Raw genomic sequence first — 10,865 nt, forward strand, 5'->3', positions numbered from 1 at the left:
GAATGAAAATTGTCGAAAGTACGTCGCGTAGTGACATCCATTGACCATAGAAAGAACTGATACTTAATCAACTTCGTTAAACTGGGGTTAAAGCATTATAAACAATAACCCCTCTTAATAATCGAGTATGTGAACGAAAAATTTCAGGGTAATTTTTGTGGTGCTCATATTAGGTGTATGTAAGCTATTATGTGTGTTTTGCGAATTTTATCATAGAGAAGAACAACTTCTTTGTCATAATGTGGAAGTGCCATAAGTGCGGAAAACCTGTTTATTTCGGTAAGACGCATGTTGGTCGCGTGTAAGAAAGTGTATTGTATTTATTACTTCATTATTTAACAAGTTTGACTTTTCAGCCGAGCGTAAACAGTCACTGGGTTACGACTGGCACCCGGAATGTCTCAGGTGTGAAGAGTGTGGTAAACGGTTAAACCCAGGACAGCATGCAGAGGTAGCTATTTTATTGTTTTTTTTCGACTGTTGGCTTTCAGTAATGCAAGTTTTTTTGGAGGAATGTGTTGTTTTGATGAATTCACTTGCTTTTCAGCACAAAGGTGTACCGTATTGCCATGTACCTTGTTATGGAGCCTTATTTGGTCCTCAACTATTTGGCCATGGCACCCGAGTGGAATCGCATACCAGCTTTGGAAAAGTGGAAAATCGTATTGGTGGGACCAATATGCCAAGGTGAAGTGTTATTTTTAACTTCGAGCTGTTGGTCATTTATCTTTGGAAAGCACTGTATGCGGTTATAATGGATAAATAAATTATTAAAAACTGTCCTCATATCATTGTCAAAATCAGTGTTATTCTGGTTATGTTTTTTTTATTAAAATTTGCCTCGTCAATTTTTCTGTAAATTTTGAATGAAATGTAGGATGTTAACTCTCCATGTAGTGCAAGGTCCAGCGACTGCTTTATATTCTTATATTTTTATTCTAGATCACATTTGGAAACAAAAATTAAGGCATTTAACCAGTACTATGACGGAAAAAGTGGAGAAATTCGAAGTCGAGAAGTATGAATGTGTATATAGTGTTTTTTTTTACCAATTATTGATCATATGTACTGTGTAAATAATGCTGTTTTATTTAATTTACATAGGTTAATGGTCGCTTAGTGCTGGAAGGTGCTCTCCGTATCCACTGGGGTGTATTGAATATGATTCATTTAAAGGAAGATGATGACCAAAGAACAGTTGTTACTATCCGAAAACGTAATTCTTACCGTAGTGCAATAGTTAACGGCCTCGATGACGATGATGACGATGAACTTGAGTCAATGGATTATGTTGACAGAGATCAAGGTATTGTTGATTCGGATGAGCTTGTAGTGGTGGAGTCGGAAGATACTCAAGATGGTCAGGATGTTCAAAAATGCTTGACACTTCCTGTAAAGCTTGATAAAAAGCAGATGGAATGGGATGAATTGGATGATCTACTACAAGTAGAGAGGCAGGTTGAGGATGGTGAAAAAGTCTTTCGAACGATGCCCACTGGTTTGCCCACTATAACCTCGCAGTCAAGTGTGGAAGATGGTTCAGAAATTGGTAAGTACATACCATAGATTTAGTACTATGCTCTTCATTACTTATGTTAATAATATGGTGAATCGTAAAATGGTATTAGCAGGTCCTACAATCTTTTTGTGTTCAATTTTAATCGTAACTTTTTGATTGGCAAGAGTTTCTAGCAAGGTTGATGGAGAAGTCCTTATTTTCCAAATTTTTAAATTTACCCACGTAACACATATTTTGCACTCATGGAAAATAAAATGGAAGAGAAATATAGTAATTGTTCTTATAGAATTGATCAGAAATATGTCATTTGAAAAATAAGTATAATGATAGGAAAATGCATAAATAGCTTTCATAACTTTCTACCCCATGAACAAAAGTTGCTTATGATGTGGTGTGCGGTGGTTTCTTCGTGTCTTGCTGCAATACAAAGCTGTTAATAAGATTTTTTTATTGATGTTTTTTACCATTAACATTAAGTGGCCTCAAACGGCAAATGATTTTTTTAATGCCAGTTGCAATGATTGTAACCAAATGGCTGACTATAATGTTGAGTATCCACAAACCTAACTGATGTTATGAATTCCAGGTGAACTTTCATTTCTGTCTCCAGGTCTTCCCATGCCTCATTTACCATTTCTCCAACTTTTATACTGGAAAGCACTGGTGATAATGGATGTCCTTGTCTTACTTTCTTCATAACACTATCTCGACTGAAGGCTCCATGCTGCTTACAGGAATTATCGTCACGTCGTGTAGGTTATGTAACCTACGTAGCAGACAGTAATTCCGGAGGCAGCATGGAGCCTTCATCAGAAAGATGCCGCAGAAGCCTTAAGATTAATTACTATCTTGGCTTTCCATCCACTATTTTTACCCGAGCAGTCCGAGCCATCTAAAGGCTGTAGATAAGTTCCGTATCCCTCCTATCTACTCCTCTATTCTCTGTAATGCTTTATTAATTCTTCCCAATTCACTATTGAATGCCTCCTAAAAATGCAAGAAACAAGCAAATACATCCTGATCATGAAGTATTCTGCATTGTCAGGTTTCACCACGTCGTTGTTTGATTCTGACAACAGTTTCGCCGAAGTTGTTTTCAGAATCAAACAACGACGCGGTGAAACCCGACAATGCAGAATACTTCAAACCACCGCCGCGAAAACCTACGCAGCCATATACATCCTGATCATATTCCATGCTCCTCTGTACTAGTGACCGCATTACTGCCATATGTACCTCTCCCATTCCTGAAGCCAAACTCATCATCCCCTAAGTAATCATTTGCTCCCCTCTTCATCCTTTTTTATCCTCTCTCATGCTCCTATGATTATAAGTACTTCTTTAACTGTATGAAAAATCAAACTAGAATCAATGCAACAATTTCAGAGTGTAAAAATCATTCGCCTTGACCGGGATTCGAAACCGGATCCCTCAATGTCCGGTCAAGTGCTTTAGCCAGTTAATCTATCAAGGGATCCTCTTAAACTCTGAAATTTTGTTTATTGCGGCATCTCCTGCAGTTTCTTTGGAATATGTCAAGATATAAACAGCCTAAGTGTTTAAAAGTTGGCTTTAACCTCATGGACTGTGGCACTTCGTGCACAACTACGAATCCCTATGACATTATGTGTACGGTATTTCACCGCAGCATCTTGTTCCTTTAAAGCCCGCAAAATATCAGTTTAGAGGATGCCTCGGTAGCTTAACTGGCTAAAGCACTCGACCAGACATTGAGGGATCCGCGTTCAAATTCCGGTCAAGGTGAATGATCTTTACACTCTGAAATTGTTTCATTGAAATGCATATTATTAGAGGACTCTGTTAAAAGTTACTGTTGCGGCATCTCCTGCAGTTTCTTTTGGAATTCAAACTTAAATGTAACATAGCTGTCATGTACAACTATCATTTCATTTTGTCTAAGGGATCTAATATGGCTCTAATGAAATCCCCTGGCCTATGTCCTGCCTCATAAATGTTAAGAATTAAAGCTTTAAAACTCTTCCTTCAATTCTATTCTACAACCTTTAATAGGACCCTCAATGCAAATCTTAAGATCACATTAAAAATAGCCAACACAATACAGAAAGAATGGGGAAATCAAATTTTCTTTCTGAATGAAAATGGTGATTGAACATTCCAAAAAATTGCACTTGTTGAAAGGTGATGTCTTAGATTGGTCTTGCATTCCCTATTAACCGCTGTTTTTATTTTGAGTTACCTGGATTTGCAGAATCAACGATGAATTGGCACATAATATTTATGCTTGTACTTGTGTTTAAAAATTTTGTTTACACCAAAATTACCATTAGCCTTAAAATGTCAATTCTGTTTTAGTTATGTTTATACATTTGGAGACCTCTCTGTGGAGTCTTAGTGCTAAGGAAATGTATTACACTTAACGTGGTTACTTTTTCTTCCAATGGTTTTCTCCTGTATTCTTTCAGTATTCTTTCGAAACGGGTATCAATTTGCACCAATGAGACTCGTCTCTCTAAGATGCCATGGTGGATGTTGGTATTGGTGACTGAAGGTCTGTCGCCCTTATCCCTTGGTTTGCATCAAAATTTGTTTCATTAGTGCATTCATTTTTATCATGGTCGGTAAAGTGCGCTTCATGCAGCACTTCCTAAAAGTGTGTGATGTATGTTGAACAGTGATTACACCTATCTCTCCAAAGATTGATTTACCATGACCCTCCATTTATCACATCCTGATGGATCTTTTTTTCTTTTGCCCCTCTATATTTAATCTGTATATTAGAGATAAAACTTACTCCTTTGAAACATTGTGTTAACTCGTTGCAATTTAACTTTAATATGGGACTTGGTTTTGTATGGTGCAGAAGCATGGTTATGTGAAATGATGAGAGTACATTGGAGGCTTTTGAAATGTGGGTGTGGAGAAGGATGAAGTTAGGTAGAGGTCTTTATTAGGGCAGAATCGAGACCAAATGGTCCTTTCATCCATTTAATCCATCATCATATGCATTATATAAAGCCATAAATTTTAAAAGTGCATCCATACTGGATGTACTTATAAAGATGGAGTTGGTGAAATGAACAGGATTGAAAACAAATGAATTGCTAGTCATGGCAGGGAATATAGATAGGGGATCATTGGCAAGAGAACCGAAGGAAATGTGCCTAAACAGCATTTTCATTGGAAATCTGATATTGAAGATTAATAGAGGGGAGAATGCTAGGCCAACAAGGAAGGATAATCATGTTGGCAGGAATTAAGGAGGAAGTAAGTATATAGATTTGAAGAAAGGTGTATTCTCGTGGTGGATGTCAAGTTGTGTTTTGTTATGACTGACAAAGTATTACTGTTTGGTCATTAGCCATCCAAAACCTTAAGTGATAGAATACCTAATAAATTCTATATGTTAGCATTATATTTCAAGAAAGAAAATGTATAAGTTAAATATTAAAATATCAGTTCATAAACTAGAGCAGATGAAACAGTTAACGTATCTTGGAAGTATTTTGGACCGAGATTGTCAAAGTAGTGGAGACACAAGAAGGGAAATTGCATTTGGCAAAGAAGCTTTCACAAGAGGTAGGGAATTTATGTCAGGAGTGTTAACTAATGAGTTTAACTAGGAGAATGCTAGTGAAAAATTCGGTATGGAGTGTGGTTTTATATTATTTGGAAACTTGCTCATTGAAACAAGATGATAAATGGAGAGCCTTTTGAGGTTTGGCAGTGAAAAAGGATGGGAATGGTAAAATAGACTTAAAGGAAAACAACTGCTAGGTGTAGCATGGGAGGAGGGAGGGTTGTTGGGAGAAATCCAATGAATGCACAAAAGATGTATGCAGATTAAACTTTTTGATCAGCAATTGAATGCTGAAGATTGTGATAGTGGGGAGAATGTGAGTTAGTGGGAGGAAAAGAATCGAGATTTTGGATGGGATGAAGGGAAATAGAATGCATGCAGAATTGAAGAGCAGTTCATTTTGTGTGAGGGGTCTGGTTTTATCTTGTTAGGCTGGCTGAGAAATGTAGGTGTATTTAGTCTCTTTTCATCTAAAACTGTGGAGTAGCATATGAAAATGATTATTCAATGTCAATAAATTCTTCTTTTTATTCTTGTAGATGTTACTAACCAACCTGATATTTCCCAAAAGATGTTATTTTGTACTTAGTTCTGTGTTTCTTTTGTACTCTTTTTATAATTACTTAGCATTCATTTCATCTAAATAATCTTATTTATTTGCATCCAGCATCTTGCTTTGAAACCTCAATTTTTCCTTTGTTATGATTTTTCCAGAGTTAATGTTTCTGATCAATTGAGTACCACACTACATACCCTTATTTGTACTTTTCTAGGAACTGCAGGAAAAAAGTGTAAAATCCAGGGAAATGCTAATTGTGGGTCAAGGAGAATTGGCACAGTTGAAAATATTCTTTTTTGTCTTGTTTTTCCATTTTCAAACAGGATAATAGCTCCATTTGTGAGTGATTGAGGAATATTTAACTCACGGGAATCTTAGCTACCACGTCATTCGATAACTGCAAACAGTTGCCCAACTTCAGCATTTTATTATGAAAATAAAATTATTTTTGATTCAATGTAGTTTTCTAGTGATAAAGTAAGTTTCCATAATTTTCTTATTTAAGAGACCATCACTTATATCTGTTGTGTTAAGGCAGTACAAATGATCCCTGTTGCCATTCACCAGTTCTTGCATTTCTCATGGTCCAATGTGTTTGGGTCAAAGTAATTTTCATTCATCATAATTTCAACTCATGTGCAATATGTAATAATGTGGCCTCCCTCAGGTATTCCTAAAATTTATAAATTGTATAGCTAACTCCAGTTTTACAATTTATTCATTTCATCGCACAAATATTTTCCTGGCAAAGTGAGAATGAAGTAGTTCTCATTTCCATCACTAGTAGTGCCTTTGCTGCCTTGCCATACTCAAATTCTTCTCTAAAACCATTCACATTTCTGCTCTCTCTTGTCTTTTGTAGGTGTATTTGTGCAAAACAAAGTCCAAAAAGTTTTTGTGTAAAGGCTGATGCGCAAGAGTAACTCTTAGGATGTAAAATTTCTATAATCCAGTACAGAGTGATGCAATTCGCAGAAAAGCTGAAACTGATGTTGTGCAAATGCTGGGTACCACATGTGTTGGAAAAATAGGAAATTGTTTGGGGCATCATAAAAGTGTTTTAAATTGCAGGAAAACATTAATTCCGCAAAAACAGGGTTTGAATATTTCATTGTCCAGAACTACATTTAGTGTAGTTAGGTTTTCATCATGAAATCATTCACAGCTTTAGTATCTTGAAGCTGAATGTCTTTTCAACTCCTTCCTTCAAATTTTATGATGCTTCTGATGTGGGTGGATGTTCAACTTATTCTAATATCTCTCCATTGAAATTGTTGTCTGCTTTCAGCATCATCCTTCCTCATGCTTGGATTGTGGGTAGTTTTTTCTCATTGAATGTTTTATAATAACCTTCAGTTGCTAAATTAGTTGTGTGTAAGGATATCTGTAGGTCTAATAAATCTGCTAAAACTCTCAAATCACCTTCATCCCATCTCAGTTTTTTTGATATCCATTAAACTCCTTTAAATGCCTCATCTTAGTACATGTACAAATGCTGAAGAGTGCTGAAGTCAGTATGTGATTCAGAGGCCTCTGAACCAGACTATATGATAATTTTAACCAATTTTGTATTATTTTGCCTCCCAAGTGTTATTGAAATTGGTAAAGAAGGTTTCAAACCATATGTTTCATGCTGAGAAAGGTTTAATGACTTGTGATATCTAAACTCGGAAAAAATTGCAGACCCAGCCTTTTTAAAACGAAGGAAAATTCTCTAGAGTTCACATGTGAACCGCATGTGTCCTAATTATGACAAAAATGGACTGTAATCCTTGATATTCTTCTAGTTACGTTAAAATCTGTGACATGCCATGAGTGAAAGGTTATGTATTGCATGTTATTTCAGTGTTTGAGTGGATATGAGAAAGTATCATCCCTTGCTAACACTTGAAATTTGACATTTAGTATTGTGGCTTTGCCATGTAAGGGTTTTTGCATGTTTTCATGAAGTGTTTTTATTTTAGATGAACTGTGTGTCAGCAATGAAAACTGTTCAGGAAGTGTGATTGAAAATGGTGGCAAGAACAAGGAAGGATCTGTCTTCCATCTTCCTCCTCATCCGCCAGCAAAAACTGGCAGCACTGCCATAAGGAGGCGACCTGGGCGGTTGCGTTCAAGGACAAAACTGAAAAGACGCTGCTCAATAAATGGACACTTTTATAACAGGGAGACTAGTTTCTTTACTCCTCCATATGGCAGCCAAATGAGTGTTTGGGTGACATCATTGGTCAGCACCAACGAAGTAATCAACCTCATGTTGGAGAAATACAAGGTTGATAGCAAGGCCTACAACTTTGCTCTATTTGTGGTTCGTGACAATGGAGGTAATTATGTAAAAACATTAGCATTCATTACCTATGCAAGATAACTATGCTCAAATTGTTTGATTCTTCTGTCTAATTTTCTGTTTTATTTCACTGGTATTATTGCATTTACTCAAACTTTTTAATTTCACTTTTCTATTGGGGATATGTTTAAAATCTTAAATGTATAGAAACCATTTTGTCAAGTTAATATTTTTTAAAAGGAATTTATTTTATGATCTAATTGTTTAATGTTTACATTCACATATTTTTATCATGCTTGAAAGGCATGCCCATTTTATTTTAAATTATGTTTGTGGCAAGGAAACTTTCTGTGAAATTTTTTTATAAAAATGTATTACATTTTAGCAATACTATCTGTTGGCCTGAGCATCTATTGCCTTTTAAATGGACATATATACCAAGTAAAATGGAGTATGTTACGGTTGCAATTCCTCTAAAATGTTCTGTTCTATGAGCCAAAATGCCATAGGGTGAACAATTCGTCAACAGTTGGTGTCCATTCAGTCAAAAAATGGCAATGGGAAAGTTCTCCAATGGGCACCCAGTTCATAACACTGTCTCAGAAAAGCAACAATTTTCATTTCTCTGCTGTAAAATCAAAGAGTATTCTTTTATACTATTTTCCATCATCATTTATGTTAAGGATGCCCTGTCATGTGAATGATAATGTGGATTTTTTTTCAGAACAAAGGAGGCTTCGCGATGATGAATATCCCCTTCTGGTTCGGGTGATGTTGGGACCACATGAGGATGTTGCCAAGTTGTTCTTGATGGACCGTCAGGGAACAGAAGAAATCAGCAGCGAGGTAGCCCAATTCTTGAATCTCAGCATTGCTGAGTGTCGAGCTATATTAGAGCAGTTCAATCAGGAAGAGGAGAGAGAGGCAAAAAGGACTCGTGCCAAGTAAGTTAGTTTTCCATCAGTTCTAAAAAAAACAATACTCAGCATGCCTATAATGTCTGGGAGATCGTTGGCATGATTTGTAAATTGTGGTTAAAGATGTTGTCTTGTTTATGTGATGATTGACTGTTTTTAGGTCTCATAGGGATAGCAGGTTTGGAAATATGACTAATGTAGTGTTGACCATGGCTATTTCAAAATTAAAAGATTGGGGAAATGAGAGTTAAATGTAAAAAAATAATGAATCTGCAAGTGTAGATCCTGAACATTCTCACTAGAAGTGTAGAAATCTGACTAATCATGTTGATCACTACTCTTTGGTCGTATTTTTACGTTATTATGTTTTATAATTATGTCAGGCATGTGCTTACCTATGTTATACATAATTCTCCTTTCACAATAATTTCACCTATGTAATTTATTAATGGTACATAAATGGTCCCGTAGCTTATTTGTGCAAAAAACTAATTGATGTATGAGCAGTAGCATTTTTACTGTTGTGATGCTAATATGTTTGAACTTTTGGCCATGGTTTTGCTTTCATTTCCCAGAAATTACTATTTACCCAGATTTACACTTTCCTGTATTTCACAAGTTTTCAATCTTTTGTCCCCCTTAGATGTGTAAAATAAGGGTTCAACTGTAGTTCTTACTTGTATTTAAACGAAAACGTATGTCTTCATACTACTCTTCAAACTAAGTTTAAACAAAAACTTTAAAACTGTTATTGTCCTCAAAACCCTCTGTGTGACCAGAAATTAGAAATCATTAAATGAGTGGCCAATGTTTTGGGTTGATTGCATTTTCAGACTATCATTCTTTAGTATTGATGCATATGTATATGATCAGTGATACATTTTACTGTTGTGCTGTGTTGCAGGTACAGGGAAATGCGCCGCAGAATCAAACAGAGGATGGAAGAACTGAAGGTCAGACTGTGAGGCTTGAGGGAATATGCGTGTATAAAGTTGAAGCTTGTGAAAATGTTGTGATTTCAAAATGTTAGCTGAGGAAAAAAAACACACTCATTGCAGTATATATTCAGAGTAACCTATTTTATAATGTTTTTGTAAATATTTTTAAATTATGCATGACGACAGAATAGCATAAATATGATTTTATAGCAATCTTTATTTCAAAAAGAATTCCATTTTTATAACTTAACAATTTTTCTTGTCAAATTAAAGGGATTTTTTTTTTCAAGTGGTGTGTCATGTAGCTTTTCCCTTTAATACAGTACCTGTTGGAAAATAGCTCTTCAGGAAGTCTTTTTGATGCCGCTGATATGATTTTTTTTTACATTCCTCACCCACAGAAGTGTGGGGTGTTTATTCTGCATGGAATCAACCAAAACTCGTGAATTTAATTAATAGAATTTCTTTAAAATGAAATATTTCATGGCCTACACAAAAATGGTAGCTGTATGATTGGTGCAGACATGCTAATCAATTTTGTTTTTTGTATCCATTGGTTTTTGGTTGGTGTATCCAGCAATTTTAATATGTTCTTTTTAATATTATGAACATCTTTCATAAGTTAAAAATCCTGAAGGTAATTGTTCCTCATTATACCTTGTGTTCTGATACATTCTCTTTAGTTTTAATTACAATGTTTATTTGTGAACATATACTGTGCTATGATTACACTGTGTAGTACAACCTTTTACGAAATGTATAATACACTTTTTTCTGTGTAATGTGTACACAGCAATGAGTGTGACTTGGATAGATTATTTGTGCAGAAACACTTTTCAAAGTCCATTTTGTGACAAAAGTTTTTCTTCACAATTAAGGTGCTAAGTTCTCCACTACATTGCTCTTCCAAAATTTAATGGTAGAGCTAAGAAAATGTCTTGGACATTAATTCAAAATATCAATATTTTTATCATCACCTTAAGTGACTTTAGAGTATATACCTCTGAATCTAATAGTTTTTAAAGCATCCAAATTTTGAACTGATTCACTGCTTAATTTATCCCCTAATATGAAAACAAGGGCAGA

The 10,865-nt window shown here is 35.4% G+C and overlaps 1 protein-coding gene across 1 annotated transcript; it reads left to right on the forward strand.

Annotated features, from left to right (window-relative positions):
* Positions 1-96: 96 nt before the first annotated feature.
* On the forward strand, positions 97-9,959 carry Rassf (Ras association family member). The gene is made up of 8 exons (XM_071599252.1): positions 97-279; positions 357-451; positions 548-687; positions 943-1,018; positions 1,105-1,549; positions 7,602-7,961; positions 8,649-8,868; positions 9,746-9,959. Exons 1-8 carry the CDS (start codon positions 240-242, stop codon positions 9,804-9,806), a joined length of 1,437 nt encoding a protein of 478 aa, XP_071455353.1. The 5' UTR covers positions 97-239; the 3' UTR covers positions 9,807-9,959.
* The last annotated feature ends 906 nt before the right edge of the window (positions 9,960-10,865 follow it).

Source organism: Hetaerina americana, unplaced genomic scaffold (assembly GCF_022747635.1).
Source record: "Hetaerina americana unplaced genomic scaffold, ioHetAmer1.1.p SCAF_11, whole genome shotgun sequence".
Lineage (NCBI taxonomy): Eukaryota > Metazoa > Arthropoda > Insecta > Odonata > Calopterygidae > Hetaerina > Hetaerina americana.